Source organism: Silene latifolia, chromosome X, assembly GCF_048544455.1.
Source record: "Silene latifolia isolate original U9 population chromosome X, ASM4854445v1, whole genome shotgun sequence".
NCBI lineage: Eukaryota > Viridiplantae > Streptophyta > Magnoliopsida > Caryophyllales > Caryophyllaceae > Silene > Silene latifolia.
Window position 1 is genome coordinate 318,310,518 of NC_133537.1, and position 21,475 is coordinate 318,331,992.

At 34.3% G+C, this 21,475-nt stretch overlaps 1 protein-coding gene and 1 long non-coding RNA gene across 3 annotated transcripts; one reads left to right on the plus strand and one right to left on the minus strand.

Annotated features, from left to right (window-relative positions):
- Positions 1-5,373: 5,373 nt before the first annotated feature.
- On the minus strand, positions 5,374-8,495 carry LOC141617817 (uncharacterized). The gene is made up of 2 exons (XR_012531217.1): positions 7,983-8,495; positions 5,374-5,923 (listed from the first exon to the last, which is right to left on the minus strand). It is a non-coding gene; the product is annotated as an uncharacterized LOC141617817 (long non-coding RNA).
- A 1,245-nt stretch (positions 8,496-9,740) lies between these two features.
- On the plus strand, positions 9,741-21,185 carry LOC141617819 (polycomb group protein EMBRYONIC FLOWER 2). 2 transcript variants are annotated; one of them, XM_074434958.1, is made up of 23 exons: positions 9,741-9,965; positions 11,410-11,528; positions 12,144-12,291; positions 12,866-12,921; positions 13,256-13,370; positions 13,569-13,728; positions 13,838-13,903; positions 14,847-14,986; positions 15,214-15,276; positions 15,409-15,527; positions 16,050-16,114; positions 16,699-16,751; positions 16,836-16,889; positions 16,979-17,038; positions 17,598-17,644; positions 17,736-17,857; positions 18,087-18,146; positions 18,234-18,339; positions 18,702-18,750; positions 19,585-19,668; positions 19,759-19,838; positions 20,214-20,303; positions 20,878-21,185. In XM_074434958.1, the coding sequence occupies exons 2-23, from the start codon at positions 11,488-11,490 to the stop codon at positions 20,990-20,992; spliced, it is 1,893 nt and encodes a 630-aa protein (XP_074291059.1). In that variant the 5' UTR covers positions 9,741-9,965; positions 11,410-11,487; the 3' UTR covers positions 20,993-21,185. The 2 variants fall into 2 exon arrangements, with proteins under 2 accessions (XP_074291059.1, XP_074291060.1); XM_074434959.1 differs by having other exon boundaries at positions 11,410-11,522.
- The last annotated feature ends 290 nt before the right edge of the window (positions 21,186-21,475 follow it).

Genomic DNA, 21,475 nt, shown 5'->3' on the forward strand with positions numbered 1-21,475 from the left:
AATTTTTAAAGTTAACTTAACTCAAAGTCTTTTAATTTTATCTAATAGTGGTAACTTTGTTATAAATACTCCCTCCTATCCACTCTTTTCTTCCCCTTTGAAGTGTGCACGGAGATTAAGGGTGGTGAGTATAATATTGATAAAGATATGAGTGGGGTTTGGTAATTGGAGAGAGTTATGAATAATTATGATTAAATATTAATAAAGGAGATGGGTGAGGCTTGGTTATTGGAGAGAGGTAAGAATAATTAGAATTAAATATTAATAAAAGATATGGTGAAGTTTGATGAGTGGAGAGAGAGGTATGAGTATAATATTAATAAAAACTTTCCTAAATAGGAAAGGGGAAGAAACCGGAATAATCCATTTTAGGAAATAGGGAAGAAAAGAGTGGATGAGATGGAGTATTTTATATGCAGTTTTCTACTTGGACGGATTGAATGGTTCTCATGAAGTTTCTTATTTGAACAGATTTGAATGCTTCCTGCAAAATGGATACTAAAGCGATCAATTTAACATACTTGTACGTAACCTCAAAAAACAATGTGATTCTCGTCATGTATACAACGAATAAAATATTGAGTAGAGCAAATCAATCATCAAAGCCCCGTTCAATATTATTGAGTGATCACGCCTTCATAAGCTAATAATACCTATCTTTTAATCATGTAATATAACTCGATATCTTAGATAATCTTAACTCTTTCTCATTTGTACATTAAAAGATTTAAAACTAACCTTTAAATTTGATCTTTGCCTTGCCACAAACTTATGTGTATTTATAAATGTACTCATATTATTATTGTACTCTTTATTCATACTTTCATGCCCTCATTACCATTTTTTTTTGGTATATTCGTAATTATTAGTTGGCCGACCCCAAATTATTTTGGGATTAACGCTCTGATGTTGTTGTTGTATTCGTAATTATTAGCTTATTTTACGTTAAAAAATTAACAATTTTAGGCACAGTGAGGCTTTAGTTCCTTTCTTTTTCTACCATTAGCTTACCTATCTTGCTCTTTTCTTTCATGGTACTGGTGTAAAATTTACTCCTATTTTACTGCGGCTTTTTTTATATCCTAATTAAACTCTTTCATCTTGGTATTATGACTTTTATCTTATTTAATTATTTAAAATCTCATTTATATTTCCTATGTATAGATTATCAAGTGTTTGCTTTTTAAACAAAAGAGAAGTACTTTGTACTCCATAACTTAACGAAATGTCGTCCTGAAGGCTTGAACTATACAATAATGTGATGTTGATACGAAATTACAATTATGAAAGAGATGCGAAAGTTATGTAAAACTAAACAAATAACATGTATGCATGTTGCATAAACACATGAACGGATTTAAAAAAAAAAAAAAAAACAAATACTTCTGGCTTGAGCGGGAAGCTCTTTTTGCATCACGAGTCATTAGCCTAATCTATGTTTCTATACTCCCTTTATCTCGTATGGTGTAGCTTGTTAATATATCGTACTTTTAACTTAATTTTTTTGTAAAATTACAAAAAAAAAATGTCCCATTCTGAGATATAAAACTGAAATTTCATACTCCAATATATCATAATCAGTCATACGAAAGAAGCCAAAATTAACTTCCACAAGTAATAAGCATCTTCAACTCCCAAGGTATAATTCCCAATATTACAACCTAAAAAACAAAATGAAGAATGTCCGTATTCATACACATTATATATATTTAATTTAACCATAACTATGGATCAGAATTATCATTGGAAGCTGGATTAGTTCTTTCCTTAACAAAATTTCTAACAGTAAATAGAATAAATCAAACAAACCTATAAAGTTAGTTTGATGCGTGTTTATTTGCCTCTATTACACATCGATCGCATTCCATCAAGCAGCGCGATTTCTGAGGGATACGTGGTTGTCGCTAGCTATAGGGTTCCTGTGAAATAAAGCAAATAGGATCAGCAAAGTTCATGAATAAATCATGATGATAAATAAAACAATCAATGTAAACTATAATAATGACAATATAAAAAGTTTTTTTTATAGAATTCCAATTATTCTAGGTTTGTTTCCTATTTATACTATCAGTCGAATACTCGTGGCGAAAGATATATCTTTATCTAAATTGATGAATGCTAACTACGTTATTACTCGGTGGGGAGTACAATATTTACCGGAGTAGTATTCTATTTGTTCATAGACTTTATCTTATTGTTTTATTTGAGTTTTTTTTTTGTTCGAGGTAGTTCGGAAAAGCTGGAGACTCTAATATCACTCGAAAAAAGCTTTCTTTATTAATATAGATAAATATTGATTCTCTTGAAATGAACTAGTGTAGATCCCACGTGTGGTTTTTTAAATCGATTTTTATAGAGTTTAACAATTAAATTGACTATAAAAAAAATTTTTAATAATGTGTAGTAATAAGAGGTAACAAAGATCAAATTAGAAAAATAACAAAAAAAGTCAATCATTTTTTTTTTCATCATTAATTTTTTTAATAATGTGTAGTAATAATCGAAGCCGTAACGTTTTATCATAAAAAGTCAATCATTTTTTAACAAATATTTACTAATAACATATTTTTAAGTAGCAACTTTTTATCATAAAAAGTCCATGAATTTTTATCACAAAGTTCTTTACAAAAACGGAATTTTTTTTATCATAAAAAAATGGGAGATAAATTTGTGCATAATGTGAAATATTGAATGTTATAAATATTTAAATATAAAAGATTATGTTCATTTATAACCTAGTATGTCCATACCTATAGACTATAGTATAAGCTAAAATTACCAATCATTATTTTAGGAAATATGTTTTAGGTGGAAAAAGTTGGAGTTTCGCCTATTCATTTAGTAAATAGGGGATTTGAAGGGAAAATTTTTGGATAGACTTATTCTTTTAGTATAAGGGGACGATCGATGTCGTAACCAATCAACTAAATTTTCCAGCTTTACATGTTTATTATTCAAGTTAATTTTTGCAATAATTGAGGAAATCATTGTTAATGTATTACTAGTATAAATCATTGTTAATGTTAATTTTTGCAATAATTGCGGTTTTGTAGATAGGTACATTAGAGAATTTAACAATTATCTAATTATATTTAACTTATTTTAACTCCATTTGAAATTTTAGTATAGAATAAAACTTAATGTTAGTAATGATTTATATTATTAGATAGAAAAAAGAAGGTTCAACACTGTTACCGTATATACAATTGCTGATACTATTTTGTGTGAATTTGTGTTGTAATAAATATACTTATGTATATATTAAATCGAAAAAATTAAAAAAATAACCAAAATTTAAATGTTCACGTTGTATACAGTAAAAATAGATGGTATTAAATTAAAGTGTAAAAAAAAAAAATTATTCGCAATTTTTTCGTTTTAGAAGTAAAAACAATATATGAATGCTTTTATCTTGTAGTATGTTAGTTATTGTATGTAATTAATCAGTATTGGCCTAGTTGTAGACATATAAATGTATAAATGAAATAGAATTATATAGAACTAGTATTGGTGCCCGGCTTCGCCCGGGCTACCTCTACTTACCATTAATTTTTTTTTTCATTAAATAAAATTACTTAAAGTTGCATAACTCATAAATTTATCACAATATATTTTTCTATGACATATCCTAAAATTACGATGAAATAAATTTTGAGACAAATTTACTACTCCCGCTATTAATATTTTACTCTTATTAATGAAACAATAGTAATAACATTTCACTACTTGTCCGTAATCATTGTTACTTTCACTACCCCGCCGTAATTATTGTTACTATCACTATTGCCGCATTAATATTGATAATTTCACAACTCCCGCCGTAATTATTGTTACTTTCACCATTTCTGCATTAATATTGATTATTTCACTACTCCTGTTATTCTTTCTACCACTTTCACTGATCTCGCTAATAATATTGTTACTTTTACAATTCAAATGAGTGATTACTATCATATAACTATATCCAATATTAGTACAATTTTTTTCTTAACTGACGAAATTACTTTTACTACTTAGGCATGCAATTTTAAGAGGATTATATATTTATATAAATATATTACATATATGCATTAAATCAAATCGAAAGAATTATGCAATATTATATATTATGGAATCTAACTTGAATTATTTATAATCTACTTATATTATATATTATATATTTGTATGTTAAATAAAAAAAGTTTAATAAAATTGCATAGATTTTAAATTTAATATGTAATTTCATGATGATAATAATTAATACCATAAGTGTGCATGTTTATACTAATTAATTATTTTATTTTAAGAAAATTGACCATCTTCTAGTCTTCTATAAATATTTAGAAAAATTAGAAAGCATCTTCTTTCTTTACTCTCCTTGAAATTGACCATCTTAGTTAATTATTTTATTTTAAGGAAATTGACCATGTTTTAGTCTCTTACAAATGTTTAGGAAAATTACCAAGCTTCTATATAATTTAATTTTAACCCAAACTATATAATATTTGCATTGAGATCCCTTAATCGGGTCCATCACACGGTGCTAGTGATTTAAAACTATATAGTATAATTAATTTGTATTACTTTCTTTAATTACATTGAAGTCCCTTGGTTTCTGGAATTAATATATAGTATTGATTAAGCAGTTTGGCCCAATTGTAGATAAGATATAATGAAGCCCAAATATAGAATATTTATTTAGGCGGGAAAATATTAGAGCTTTCTTATTCTTTTAGTTTAGTGGGGATGAATTAATGAGATAATTTAATTATAGCAATGATTGAGGAAATCCTTGTTAATATATTACGTTATATTTTTTACGTTATATTTGTGAGCTTGCAGAATTGGCCCAAATGTGTTTAGTAGAATGTAAACTTAAAGGCCCAATTAGAAGTTAATATAGTTAGGTGGGAAAAAAAAACGTAGAATCGCCTATTCATTTAGTAAATAGGGGATTGAAGTGAAGAACATAACTGAAATGAAAATAGAATGAATCGGAATAAATTGACTTTTGAATTTGGATATACAAAAAATTTTCAACGTGTTTTGACTTTTGGCATCATGATTTAAGATTTTAAATTTTTTGGAAAAAAATTAAACAAATTTATAGAATAAGTATAACTACCGCGTAGTTGTGTACAAATAAATATAAAATCCGCTTCAATTCCATCATCTCTAGCATTAACCATTAGAGCAGGCACAAGCTGATCGGACCTAACTTGCCCGAAACCCGACCTAATACAACCCGAAAATTGGGTGATCCGAAACCGAACCGATTCGATAAACGATAACATCCTTATTTTTTCCAACCCGAACCGACGTGAACCGACCGACCCGACCCATGACCCGATATTGACTCAACCCGATAGATGACCCGATAATGAATTAGCTTAATAATGGTGTAAATAAGACCAAATTGACATTAATCTTAATTATTCACTTAAAATTACAATTATATACACATACACGTTGTTTAAACATAAAATTACCCATCTAAAACTAAATACATAAGAGAAAATCAATATATATACTTAAAAGAGGAACTTTTGAAGCGATATCATTGGCTATTGTTTTGATGCGATTTCATTGGCTATTGTTTTGGTTTAATCAATAAATAAAAAAATATTTAAAAAACAATTTTAATTTATGTATAAAAAAAATACATTAAATAATGTAGAAGTCTCCTAATGCATAATGGTACGACAACTACCGAACAACAACAAATCAAAAGATCATAATTAATGTATTAAGAAAATCAATACATTAAAAAAATGTTTGAGACTCCTATTGCTGCTAAAAGGCTACGACAGGTTCAATCTATGTAATCACAATGCTCCAATAGTAGACTTCGACACTTCTTCAAATTTTTATCAAACTGCAATTTCACACCTTCTCTATATCTGAATGTTTGTGCAATTCAACTTCTATTACGCTTCTCTCAAGCCTGCAACCACAACGGTGTATAAATACACATCAATTATCCATCTTATTATTCACATTCACATTCACATTCACATTCACATTCACATAGAATCGAGATAATAACTGCACAAATATTTCTCTGTCTTCGTCTTTTTCTTTACAATAGCACCAAGGTATGGTATATGAGAAAGTCATTGAAGCAGTGCACACTAGGTCTGGCGAAGTAATGTTTTTATATGGAGACGGAGGAACCGAGAAGACCTTCTCAACGTAGGATCATCAGGTAATATAAGAACTTTTGCTATTGTTCTCAACGTAGCATCATCAGGTAATATAAGAACTTTCGCTTAATACCACCATCTTGAAATTTTAATTTCCTGTCAGGGATCGCGGCATTATTACTCCCAGAAGGACGTACAGCTCAGAGCATGTTTGAGATACCAATATAGTTATCAGAGAACTCTACGTGCAACCTTTCACAAAAGAGCCAATTAGCGGAACTGTTTCCCAAATTATAAGTGACGAAGCACCAATGGACCACAGGTTCGCATTTGAAGCACTTGACCGAACAATGAGAGATGTGCTCGCGTTAGAAGATCCAGAAGCCAGAACAAAATTGTTCGGTGGTAAGGTCGTCCTACTTGGGGGAGACTTCAGACAAGTGCTGCCTATAATTACTAAGGGTAGGAGTTAAGATATTGTTCAAGCATCGAATAACAGGTCACATATATGGAATGAGTGTCAAGTCTTCACACTATTAAAAAGTATGAGGGTATCAGAAACGGACAACAATCCGCGGAAGCAGGAAAGAAACATGGCTCTCAATAACTGGTTGTTAGCTATGGGAGACAAACGAATAGAGACTAAAGCAGTAGAGAACGAAACAAAACAGAGCCTACATGGATTGAGATACCAATAGAGTATATCGGAAGCAACGGACCGTTAAATATTGAAACAGTTGTTGGAAGAATTTACCCAGATTTTCAACAAGAGCGTTTCAACGAAACGTATCTAAAGGAAAGAGCAATACTCACCCCTCTAAACGACTTGGCTGACAAGATAAACACGTATATGGCCAGCCTTATACAAAGTGAGGAGAAATGTTACAGAAGTTTTGACGAAGTGTGCACATCATCAACTGAAAGCACAGAACAATATACGGAGTACCCTACCAAGTATTTAAATAGCCTAAACTTGCAGGGCCTACCTCCCCATGAGTTGAAATTAAAGAAAGGATTGCCCGTGATGTTACTCAGAAACATAAACCCGTCCAAGGGATTGTGTAATTAACGGCACACGGCTAATTATTACTCACTTAGGCAACTTTATAGTTGAAGCAAAGATAATAACAGGGTCACGGGCAGGTGACAAGGTGCTTATTCCAAGAATTTTGATGAATTTTGATGACGACAACAGACACAAAAATACCATTCGTGCTAAAAAGACGCCAATATCCACTACGGCAATGTTATGCAATGACAATAAACAAGAGCCAAGGTCAGTCATTGACATATGTAGGGGTATACTTGCCAAGCCCCGTGTTTAGCCATGGACGGTTATATGTAGCTGCATGAAGGACAACATCCCCCCGAAGGACTAAAGTTTTTCATAGATGATTCAAAACAGCAATACAAGGGACACACAAAGAATATTGTTTTCAATGAAGTTTTTTCAAATCTACCTGTCATACAACCCGATTAGGAAACTCAACGGTTGGTGAATGGTGAGTACAGAAGGTATTTTTAATTTTTTACTATATAACCAAACAAGGTTAGAATAAAGTCAGTGTGAATTTTCGCAGTTCACACTTCTAATCATATCGTACATGTATACAGTCTAAATTATGTTGTTTCTGCTAAATGAACTACTGAGCTAATATGGACTGTAATAAATATAACAGCAACAGTACTTGGTTGATCGGTAACGACATGCAAATTAGTTCTTTCACAATACCAATTTTGCGATATGCGACCAGAACTATAGCTCGCAATTGGATTTGAACAATGTGATGCTAACATGTATAAACAACAGCAACATTTTCTACATGTAAACTACATAAACAACAACAATGAAAGACAAACCTTGAAAAAACAAAGGCCCCGACTTTCGTGATGATTAGTCTGCGAATCATGACTAAAGTCACACAAAACGAAGTTGCTTCTTTAATATTAAGAACAAATTATTGGTTGCTCATATAAAGCTACTAATAAAGTCGGCAATTTGTTTAGAATTTCGACTATACCCGGCAAACGGTCACTCAGCTCAGATTCAGCACAAATAACTTAAGATCTGATTGATCTCGACTCTCGAGTACAGGTAAAATGGGTTCCTTTGGCTGCTGCCTTGTGGTGGTGTGCCAAAAGTCGACGGATAAGATTAGGGTGGCAGATTTGTTGGTTGTCAGGAAGGATAAGGATCTAGAGGATGGGAATGAGAAATTCGGAGATCCATTCATCTGGAATTGAAAAAATTGAAACGGAAAATTTGGGGATAACTAAATGAATTACTCCGTAGAACAAAAGTTAATAGGAAAAGCTAAAGTGACCCGTGCCTTTGGACTCATACAAACAAACTCCTTTGTGATTGAAGTACAATGGTTGAATAGGTTTCGTCTTATTTAAGTTTGATATGTACGTATTACATTTATATGAGACAAATATTTTACTTTTTGATTGTTTATAAGATATTATTTGTCTTAATTTAAAATGAATACACCCGCCTTTAATGAGACAATGTGTTTAAATGAATATACTAAATTAACTCTTCTATTGTTAAGAAGGATTATTATTAGATTGAAAAGTTGTTTACAAAAAATTTGGGCTGATTATGTGATCTACCTCTATTATTTTAGTTTCACCCTCATTTAGTGTTCAGAAGAATCATTTGATTGTAAAGTAGAATTCTTTTTAAAATTACGGGTGTTCCAACTTCGAATTTGTATCGAATGTCACAAAAATGCGATTAAGGGTACTGCGTAATTAACATGTTATTATTTACCAACAATAGGAACTGAAAAGCCTATGTAGTGAAACGACCCGGCCAACGGCCGGGCTTGAAAACTAGTATATGCTTATAATCTGACCCGATACTGACCCGACCGGACTTGCCACCCGCTGATGACCTGAAAATGACCCGACATGAACCGTAACCGACTTGACCCATACAACCCGAATCCGATATGACCTGACCCGCTTCGACCCGACCCATAACCAAGCCGTGTGACCCAATTGCCACCTCTATCTAGCATGTCACTGATTATTTCCCTTGCTCACCCCTCATCCTTATAATTCCACACCTAGAAAAATGTCCCATAACCGAAAATGACAGAATTTGAAGTGATCCAATCTTGACATAAGAAATTGCCCTAGACCCAAAATGGTCCACCCCGACCAAATGAAATAGGTGGTAGACCTAAAATGACCTGCCGATTGACCTATTTGAGTATTTGATACCTCTATCCACACCTACCGTACTGTCCCGAGTAGGGTTACCTAATTTGTAATACGACCAATTCGAGTTCGTAATACCAATACGCAATTCGCTTAAAATTGAGCCTAATTCGATAAAATTATAACCAAAGACCATAATTTGATGTAATTTGAATTCGTAATTATTCATAGCTTGGTTGAGCGAATTAGATAACCCTGGTTCCGAGTATAACGAACACGGTACTCATCCTCGCTTTTACCCGTCCTACTGGCATCCCAAACGCGAGCACAATTTGTGATATGGGTTATCGGGTCAATCTCACCTCACCCTGCTTTGGCGTAGGATGGTCTCACAAAGTCACAGGAGACAGGAAAACGTAATTAAGGAGTTGCTGTCGAATGATGCTTTTTACTGTCACTTGTAATTTGCAACCTCTCTCTCTCTTTTTAACTCCAGTCTTGACTCTCTTCTTCCCTCTTTCTCAAACTACCAGTTTCTCTGATACTATTCATATTCTAGCTGTTTTTTTAACTTCATCCTTACACCGGGTCCAATTAATTAGCTTTTATTCATCGATTATATTAATTTCCGATCACAATCCAGCTCCAATTTCAGCTCTTTAATCCAAACCCCAGGTAAATTTACACCCCTTCTCATATTTTTTAATTTGATTTCGTATAATTTCATAGAGATTGAGTAGAAAGATTGTTTCTTTTTTGTTGTGACAATTAATTGAGTTGTTTGTGCTTTCTGGGCGTTGCTATTTTTATCACTATCTGCACTGTATTGCAATTTTTAGACCTTAAATGTTGTGATTGAGCTTCTGGGTATTGTTTATATACCTTTTATTTGATAAATTTGGTGACAATTTGTGAAATTTGGGAAACCCGTTGATTAAATTTTCTATTTGAATCGAATATTAGCAAATTGAAGTATAATGTTGCCTATTACATGGCAAAGTTCAAGTCTTTACTGTATATGTTGCTGATTATGTAGCTTGTTGTATGAATTCCTTTTATGGATATCTGCTTCTGCTGTAATTGGTGACCTTTCGTAAGCGGTCCTTAATTTTGCGATTTCCATGGCTATTTAGGTTATTTCTATTTTCATCTATTGTGACTTTTGTTGGATAGTATTGTATCTTGTATGTATTTGAATGCATTTTGCCTACTGCAATTGTAATTGTAATAGTTGCGTAAACAAAAGCCACATCTCCGTGTCTAATGTTACCTGTTACATACTTACATGACAAAGTTCCAACTCTTTTTTTTTTCCTGGTTATTTAGCTTGTGTTATGATTTCTTTTTATAGATAAAGCAGTACTAAACATTCCGTTCATATTAAACTATCTGCTGCATTTTACCATAGAAAATACAAAGCAACTATAGCTGTAATTGGTGACTTTTCGTAAGCTGTCCTTGAATTTGCGTTTTGTCCGCTTTTCATAGCTTTGTAGGTTAGTTATTTTCAGCTATTGTGGTTAATGTTGGTTACAATTGTACCTTGTATGTAAAGTGAATGCATTTTGCCTATTGTAAGTGTGATTGTAATAGTTGCGTAAACAAAAGCTAAAGCTTGAGGTTCTAAACTGACTGAATTTGAGACTGAGTATAGCTTTGTTGATATACGCCAGTTTTAAGAGTTTTGCGTTGTGCTAGTATTGTAGTTTCATCTTGGTTTTACCTTATAGGGCTTGCTTGGAATGGGAGTAATTATTAAGGGAGTAATAAAGCTAAAATAAACTAAAAATTGGAGGGAAGGAATTGGGGTTGGAGATAGAAATGGATAGAAATGGGGAAATATAGTGAAATAGTCTCTCCATTAAGGGAGTAATTGTTCCCTACCTCTCCCTCCAAGTAATAATTACCTCCATATAGAGGTAATAATTCCTTCCTCACCTCCTCTTTCCACCCTCCACAACCAACACAAACCACCAATCTCCTATTATTTCTTCTTATTTTAGCTCTCATTACTCTCTTAATAATTACTCTCATTCCAAGCAAACCCATAGGAGTAATTCCCTAGCCAACATGAACATGGATGGTGCATATGTTCTAATTACTTGAATAACTTTTACAGGAGTTTCATCCATCAATGCATTGCATTGATAATATTCGAAGGGCTATGAAATACTAGATATCTTGTTAGAAGTGAAGAATGCCTGGCATACCTCTTGTGGCTCGAGAAACTATGTATGGGTATAGCACCTTATTGTGTATTCTCTCTTGGTGTTTGCATACTACAATCAGTGGTTGGTTACTTCTGCACGTATGCAATCTATGCATTTTCATATTTCATTTCATAGATCATTCATTTAATACACATGTTAGGTTGTATAGATCACCCTCCCTCCTTTCTCAACCATTGGCTCTGTGAGATTGTTATTTCAGGGATTTTGTATTGAATTCGTCGTAGTTCTGAGTTCTCTTTTTTTCCCCCTCTAAATATTAAGGAATGTAGTAGATGGTTATTCTGGTGTGAGTTGGGACCTGTTTTATCTTGGTTCTTCATATTACCCCGCTTACCCATTTTGACTCTCGCACTGGCACATGGATGTGACACTTGACTGCTCATTCTAAGCCAAAACATGCATTTTTTTCCCGATCAAGTAGCCAAGTAGATACTTGGCACAACAGACACCCATGTCAGATGATTGTAAGTATGTCTAGGTATCATACGTGGGTACGATGAAGTGGGAGACTGGTTGGATATCTCCCTGTCACTCAGCTGTTCCCCCTCAGAAGTACTAAACTTTCTGTAGGGATGCTAAGGGCACAAAAATACATTACTATTTTACCCCGTTTAAATTGCAGCCAATCTAGAAGTGGAGATCAGTCATGCCGTCAAGATTCTCGAGTTCACATGTCTGCTGAAGAGGAAGTTGCCGCTGAGCAGAGCCTTTCAGTATACTGTAAACCTGTAGAGCTTTACAACATTCTTCAGCGTCGCTCTGTAAGAAATGTAAGATTGGTTTTAAATTATTTATTTGTTGATGGGCTATTACACCTGCTTTGTCAAGGATTTAGTTTATGGGTAGGGTAAACTTTTGGGTCTTATCAATATTCAGCTTTAGAGATGTGATAAAAGCAATAAATGTTTGCTTAGTCTCCATGGACTGTGTCTACCCAGTCATGACATTTATATAGAACAAAACGCGAAATCTGATTCAATTGAAATATTAATGGAAAGCTATAGCGACAACAATGTTTTGGTGTTGAATTATGAGGTAAAATATTGGTCCATGTTATTACTTAAATGCGCTCAGCAAGTATAGTAGCAGAACTTTTTACAGAATTACTGGCAGTGTGATTACTCTTCTGGAGAATACAATCCCTAGGTCCACCACCATTGACAGATGTACACCATTATCTAGCATGGAACGTGGCAAAGGCAATCTATGTGGCGGTGGGAAGTAATAATTGTCAGTAAGCAAGATATACTTGATGTGCCCCACCGCCCCCTCCCTTTCTGATCGTATTGATGATATGGTCTTACTGAATGGATCATTCTTTGACTGAATATGTTTGTCTTGTAGCCATTATTTTTACAGCGATGCTTACACTACAAAGTACGGGCAAGGTGTCACAAAAGGTACTTCACAGTTTGCATTGTTATTATTGTACCAAATAATCTTTATTTTCTTCATTGCTTGATTTTTGATCTTGTAAAAAGAAAAAAAAAACTCTGCTTTATTGTTATTTTGATTCATTCTTGAATTACAAGTGCACTTCTGCTAGAATACTGGTAAGTAATGCATTGCCATCAAGATTTGTGTATTAAATTTATTCCCCTTGTCTCTCTTTCCGGCATATAATTCCTATGATAAGCATTTTGTACTCATGGGGGATTGACTATTTTTAATTTCTAATAGTGATGGCTTGCTCACATACATTCAATATAATGTGGCATCTATGTTGATTTGTAGGATACGGATGTCAGTATCTTTGTCTGAGACATTGGATGATGGTTTACAAGTGTCAAGATTGTTTCCTGTGCATATCATCTTGGCTAGGCTCCTGTCTGATGTTCCCAGCTCAGAGGTACTGTCTAGGACAATCTTTGTTTTTGGTACTTCCAGTTATAGTTATTTCGTTTACGACAATAGCAATCTATATTTGTTTTGAGTAACTCACTCTAATCTTTGGAACTAGCTCTTTGGTTAAATTAGCATTTAGCACCTTATCAACTTTTAACTTTTAACATTTTAGCCATTTTTTTTGTAATGCTGTTGCCAATAGCGCACTGCAGTTTATCGCTACACTAGTGTTCGAACGCTTACAAATTCGAGCAGAGAAGAAGGCGGAAATGGCGCAAAAGCAAACTTTATTTTACCAGAAATGAATAAGCTACTGCGAGAAGCTAACCCTGGATCACTTTTCATCTTGTTCATTAGTTATGGTATACCTTATGGCATATTTTTTGACTGATTCAAATACTTTCACTATTCTTGATTTGGTCATATTCCATTTTGTCTCTTTAACTTCCACTTCTCTCTTCTTTGGTGCAGCTAGGCCATATGCTTCAAATGGTTTTGATCCATCTAGAGAACATCCAAATATCTTATCCTTTCCATGTAAGATATTTTTACTTGAAAGATCTCAATTGAGGTTGTAAATGTTGCACGTTTGTAGCTAATGACCCAAGAAATTGTAGGAAGAAATAAACAAGCAAACAACAACAAAACACAACATTACCCTAGTGTGTCAAGGGCTCCCGCAAATTGTGGGGTAGGGGTGGATGTATGCAGCCTTAATCTCATGTAGGAACCTTAACTGAGGCTGTAAAGATTGCACTTTTGTAGCTAACGACCTAAGAAGTTGTAGGAAGAAATAGACAAGCAAACAACAGCATTACCCTAGTGTGTCAATGGCCCTCGCAAGGGTAGGGGTGGATGGGTGCAACCTTAATCTCATGTTAGCAATATGGAGAGACTATTTCTAGATGACCCAATATGAAAATTGTATGCAATCTTCGTAAATAAGCAACACAACTTATTTAGTTAGTCATTTTGCTTTATTCCATCATAATCCAAAACCAAAGAATAATGAGTATTTGTCTCCATCGGAAATGGAAATAGATGATAAAATATATTAGTTGGCTTAAAAAATTTGCTAGGGAAAGTTTAAATAAATTCTTCTTTCAATGTAAGACCTATTAAATGTAGCATCTTCAGCTTGACTTTCTTAACAAGCCTAGGAGCCTTATAAAGTGCTAAAGGAAAAGCAGAGGAATCACATTGTTCAGGGCTACTACTATGTCGAGTGATTTTATTGGTGCGTTTCTGTACTCCATATTGTCCATATTAAAAACTTGGACTGGTGAGATGAGAAGTAGCTGCATATCCTCTCTTACTAAAAATATGGAGCATCCTGGGATGATTGTTTCTAAGTATTTTTGCACCGCATCCTCAGATCTTTTTTCAACTCTTATTGTGCTTTTGCACATTGTTCTTTGCTGTTTATGTTTCAGAGTGGTAGTGAAAGTTGGAAGTGAATTAACTTTATATTTTATTGCAGCAACCGCTGAAAAACCCTGCTTATGGGGTAAAATATCAATGAAATCACTCTTTTTATCGTGGGAAAAAGTTCCAAACTTGAACAGAGGTGACAGAGCCGAAATGCTGTCAACTGTTGACTTGCATCCTTGTGTTTTAAAGGTAATAATTTTTTTGAATTGGTATTAATTGCATGTTTAGTTGTGCTTGTTTTGTAAGCAGCCAAAATGGACTATCTGCCTATCCATGATTGGCTCCCTATTTTTCAGTATTGATATTAGTTCCTTGTCAACCAGCAGCAGGTTTGTCACTGAAAGGAACTACGTTTCAAGTTGCTCTATTTTCTATTCTTGTTCTTCTAAATTCCTTCTCTGATGTTTTTTTTGCAGTGTGGCTTTGCGGGGGAATTAAGCTGTATATCATTCCATGTACCTGAAAATTCCAGTGACATGGTTTGTTGACCCACTTCTATTATCTTCAAGTTTTGTCTTAAAATAGGCCACTTGTGCTAGAAGGTTCAACTTACGTACAAAGAAAAAATTTCTTTATCCTCATTTTTTTTTCCAAAATTTGTTTTCTGATAGAACACACTGTCGCAAGTTCAAGTGACGATTTCTGCAGAAGAGCGAGGAGCCAAAGAAAAATCACCCTACAGTCCCTGCACATACAACAACGTTCGGGCATCACCATCTCATGTTTTGGGGTAATTCCGTTCCTCTCTTTAATCTACTGGTCAATGTATAAATCACTTAATTTTACTGTTTCGTTGCTACTTTTTTTCCCCCTAAAATATTTACCTTCCCAGTAGTTATAACTAGACGTGTTATATAGTTCTGAGTATAAAATAAGGGATTTCGTGTACTTAAGCTAGGTTTTTCAGGGTTGAGTAGATAAATGTCTAGAATGACCTCTTTGTTGTTTTCCCCTTTTGGCTTCTTTTATTTTTGAATACTACTATTATTATGATCTTCTATCTAGCAACCGCCTAGTTTCGCTGTGAATGCTCTCCTCTTTCTTCACACCGGTAATTTACCATGTAAATTAATGGTTTATTAATGTACTTGTAGTGTTTTTGTCATAGGAAATTTCTTTGCTCGACCTTTTTGTCTTTATGCCTGGAGCTTATAGAGAATTACATTCCTTTTATTATATGGAGAATTTCAGCAAACATGAGTGCTTCCTTGATATGCGCTCAAATTTTGAGTTTTGTTTTTTCTATGTTAAGGTTGAGGACTGGCAACGTAATTTTCAACTACAGGTACTACAACAATAAGTTGCAGAGGACTGAAGGTAACCTATCGTGCTCTGTGTGATAATCTTACCACTAAAGTTTAATTGGATTATTCCTAGCTTCTTTTTTATTCTTTTCTCCAGCTTTTGTGTTGTATGTTATTCGTAGCATGAATCTGCGGTAACAGTTCTTCACAAGTATAAAAGTTATTGATTGTTCCCTTTTGAGCTACATGTTAATGTATTTTCCAGTCATTCTACTTGAAACATCTCCCCCCTACAAGAAGAAAGGGGGACAACTTTTTAGTGTTCATTTTACTTGACACCCTCTACCCCCTCAATTTCTCTTTTTCAAGTGTATGGGGCACCAAGATATGTGCATAAGAAAATTACTTAGCCGTAGTGCTTCGTACTCTAAATCGTTTCCCTCTGCATACTTCGCCATCTCCTATCTCTCCCTCCCCCTTTTTGTGGTTTACGTGGGCTGCTATGCTGTAAGATGACTTTTTTCTTTTAAATGGATGGAATGATGTTGCTATGCTATTGAACACTCTTCTGTTTTTATATTTTGTCTTCTTTTGTGTTTGCTCCCATTATTTAACATATCATTCTTTTTGCTGGATTGATTTTGGATGCCTTTGCAGTGACTGAGGATTTCTCGTGTCCTTTCTGCTTGGTTAAATGTGCAAGTTTTGAGGTTGTTAGTCTCTTTTTTAGTTTTGTATTTATATTGTGCGTGCTAATTGAAGCAAGGCTAATGTCTACTGCGATGAATTTGCAGGGGCTGAAACTTCACTTACCCTCATTCCATGATCTCTTCATCTTTGAGTTCTGGGTATGTACATTTTAGTAATCTACAGTGTCACTTTTTGTAAATTTTTTTTTGCTATATTTTAATTAAGTTTTCCACTTTGTACTTTGTAGGTGACAGAAGAGCTTCAAGCTGTGAATGTGTCGGTCAAAACTGACATATGTAGATCTGAGGTAAACTCCAGAAGGATTATCCAGTTAGGGTCCACAAATCTATTTTGATGCTCGTTTGGACATATTATTGTGTGCGTAGATTTAGTCAAATTAAACTTTCATTGAGCTGTATCCATACTTTAGTACTCTGGTATATGATACCTATTTCAACGTGTTCGTCACACCCTGCCTTTGTTGCTCTCCTGCTTCTAGAACCTATTTCAACGTGTTCGTCACACCCTGCCTTTGTTGCTCTCCTGCTTCTAGTGCATCGTTAGGAACTATTATGCTATGTTTTAGCAATACAATTTAGAGTTGCTTTTTCAAGCTCTACTTCTTGTGGTCTTACTTCAACATGTCACATTACTACTACTAATTTTGTGTGGACTGGTAAAGGAGCAGTAATCTGCTTGTTGAATTTTGTTGTTGTTTTATACAGCTTCTGATTTTGCTTGCACTGCTGATTTTGAGATATAGATGAAAAATATAATAAAAGAGAAGGGATTTCTGTGTTGCCTACGTTTGGTGGATTCTTCGTTCTATATTTGTATCCTAAATTATTGCTTTCATTCTTTTCCAGCTTTTTGGCAGTGGAATTGATCAAAAGCAGCTTATTTTCTTTTTCTGGTAAGCACTAGTCATCTGGTTTGTCGCTTGAAAGACAAATCACCAACATATTCTAATGATTAAGCTTTGTTGTTTATTTTTTGTTGTACAGTCATAAACCACTTAAGAGAAGAAAATCTAAAGGATTACTCGACAAGGCAAAGCATGTTCAACCGCTTACCTTAACATCAGATATTGCAGCTGCTGCAAGTGATCTGCTGAACAGAGCAGATGGTATGCTCTTTAACCTTTCAGTTTAATTTTTAGTTCTTAGCAGAATGTGAGACTTCTATGTTTAGCGCTTCCTTTTATCGTTGTAAGAATTATCTTTCACTAACCAAGTTTTAGTCTAGAAGGTCCCTCGGATATTGTCAGTTTATCTGTGAATATTTTTCTGGTGTTATTCCACACAATGGCCATGTTCATTATATTCTAATGTGTACTGATGGAATGCTTCTTTCAGATGCGTATTCAAGTAGAATTGAACGGGCTCGGAGTTCTAGTGTCAATGACTCTCTGAATGGTATACTAAGCTGTACACTGTTGTTAACCATTAGAACATTGATTATAATATTATCACTGACTACTGTGTGCGACTCGCATTTTGCAGATCCTGATTGCATTCAATCTAACGTACCAGGAAGTACTCTTGCTCCTCCTGCAATGCTTCAGTTTGCAAAGACGAGGAAGTTGTCTGAAAGATCCGACAATAGAAGGTCTGTCAGCGGCTCGCCGCTATTTTATTTATAGTTTTTTCACTTTGTTGTTCATCATCAACCAATGTTGATGTGTTTGGGCGTTGAGTGATGATTTTCTTGGTTAAACATCTCAATGAGTTCCCAACGCATTACAACCTTTTTTGTTTTTATTATTTGTTGATAAAAAAGTTGAAATTCAAATTTTCAACATGCGCTGAAAATATAACTCATAATCACGATAGTACTTGCTGAGCACAGCACACTCAGGACTTCTTATGAATGAGAGGGATATTCTCCCTCTTGTGCTGTTCATCATTGAATCTGTTTCTAATAATTGATCATTTGTTTCCTTCACTTACCCCCTTTTCTTTTGTTTTCAGTCGTGCTTTATTGGAGAAAAGACAATTTTTTCACTCTCACAGAGCACAAGTATGGTGATCTTAATCTTTTTTGACTGCTATTTGTTTGGACTAGTTCTTAGTTTGCCTATTGGCTTTAAGTTGATCTCATTATCTACCTAGTGCATATGAAAGTGCTCCGTTTGAAATTGAGGGAGGGCGAATACTCAGATACACGCAACTATCCTCCAAAAAATCAGAGATGATTTCCATGTGACTATAATAATATTATTCTCTCTTAAATCATCCTCACTTTGTCCCGGTCATTTGTTTACCTATTTCATTTTCAGGTGTCTCATTCATTTGTTTACCTTTCTATATTAGAAAGGTTTTATTTATTGTAATTTGATCACACATCCATTATGGTCCACTCGTCATCCACTAAAAAACCACCACAAATGGTCCCCTCCCCTTTGGTTTTTGTGCCAGAACCAAAGGCAAACGAATGACCGGGACGGAGGGAGTACTAATAACAGAAATTTAGTTTGAGATATGCGTTCGACCACATATGACAGCCACCTTTATCATTGGTTTAGTTTATTGATTAGGGGAAAAGGCATGATATAGTGTACAAAGTATAGACACGGAATAGCTTAAGAACAAGATGACATCTGAGGGGTCTTGTTCTACTGGTTTTGTACACGACAAATCGAATGTTGGAGGAAGCCTCACAAGTTGTTAATGCTGGATGGATAATACTTCTCATATGATACTTATCAAACAAAAGACGGTTCATTTGACTCTTCAGATGTGCTTTCCATCTTATGATACATGCACTTTGTAGTTTCAAGCATAACTGGAATATATAACATTGATTTTGATAAAGTTGTCCTTGTATGTAAATGTTTTTGTTTGGCGTTTGTAGCCAATGGCTTTGGAGCAGGTTCTGTCAGACCATGATAGTGAAGATGAAGTTGATGACGATGTTGCAGATTTAGAAGATAGAAGGGTTTGCTACTTTTAAACCTGATTTTTGTAATTATATTTATTCGTAGTGTTTTTATTAAATGTGCTGAATTCGGTATACTGTGCGTTGCAGTTGCTGGACGACTTTGTGGATGTTTCTAAGGAAGAGAAACAAATGATGCATCTCTGGAACTCCTTTGTCCGAAAGCAGCAGTATGTGTCATCAACCTTGCTTTTTTATTCAGTCAGTTTGAATCTGGTACTGAAGTAAGAGTTGTTCTTTGGAGGGACAACCTACTGAACCTGGCTAACAGATGAAGCTAGTGTAGACTAGCATTTTTATTTTGAAATTTACGCAGAGCTGACTCTAATCAGCTTTTCTGGCATCTAAAAATCCATGTTGGGCCTAATCCAAGCCCGCATTCGATCACCTTTGACTGAGATATGTTGCTTATGTTTGACCTATCTAAGGCCACCATCCCGAAGAAACTTTATGCCTTCTTTTCCTATTCTTTGTTCTACAAAATGTCTCTGTGAGCAATCTTGTCTAATTGTTTGTTTTCACTATTTTATTAAATTTGGTTGCAGTGTGATAGCTGACGGCCACATCCCCTGGGCTTGCGAAGCTTTTTCACGGTTGCACGGGCCTGATCTTGTCCAAGTTCCTGCTCTGATTTGGTAAGTTGATGGTATCATTTCGAAAACTCGATCTCAATTAGGGAAGATACCATTTGCTTCCAATCCTTCTCACCTTTTCCTAGTTTGGTGTTTATTCGAGTTATACTTATCAATCTGCTTGCAAGCTTTCTTCTGTAACTTCATAATTCATTCTGTTACCACATTTTCCACTTTCCGTGTTCATATGCTGGCTAAAAAATGTTGATGATGAACAGATTTCCTTGATTTATGCGACTATCTTGAAAGCATCTAGCTAGAAGTATTATTTTTTATTTTGTTTAGTGGTATGTAGTTGTTGATGTTTGAAAAGGATGAATTTTGTCCAACACTGTTACTTCACAATTTGTAGACGAATTTATAGCATCAATCACAATGCCTTTTTTTTTTTTTTTTTTTTTTTTTTTGGTACGATCACAATGCCACATGTCAGGTCTTGCGAATGTTGATCTTCCGCAAATTCTTCTATGGAGAGATGAAACCCACCAAAACATAGGAAGAAAATCCCATAAAAAAGTGTGTAATTATTGTTGTCAACATTTTTGCTGTAATGAATCGTGTTGGGTGTGACTGACAGGTGCTGGAGATTGTTTATGATCAAACTGTGGAATCAAGGTCTGTTGGACGCGCGCTCCATGAACAACTGTAACCAGATCCTTGACGAAAGCCATAAACAGGAGACCGACATATAATTCCTCATTACAATATACAAAGCGGCTCTCATAGACTCCAAACTGATGATTTTGTTCCCTGGTAACACTGAAATGTGCAGAGACATCTTTGATCAAGTCTAATTAAGTTTGGTGCTTGATAATAATCATGTCAGCCAAGACCGCAATATAAAACCAAAAAGATCATTTTCCTCGTTTATTTATTTGTTAAATTATACGCAGTACATGCCTAATTGCTTTCGATAATATCATGAAGAGTTAACATGATGGTTCGTCAGACTATCAGAGAGTAGATGTACTATACATTGCAGGTTCACAAGGGAAAACGAAACAGAAAATTCACTTGCATAAATACGAAACAAAAAAATATTCACTTATATGATGTACGAGTAGTTCTTAAGCCATTTGCCATATTATATTATTACTGAGGTTTTGATGGATTGTTTACTCCAAATACGAGAGGTGGTTAGCTATTCAAATTGATTTGTGATCAGAACTTTCTTA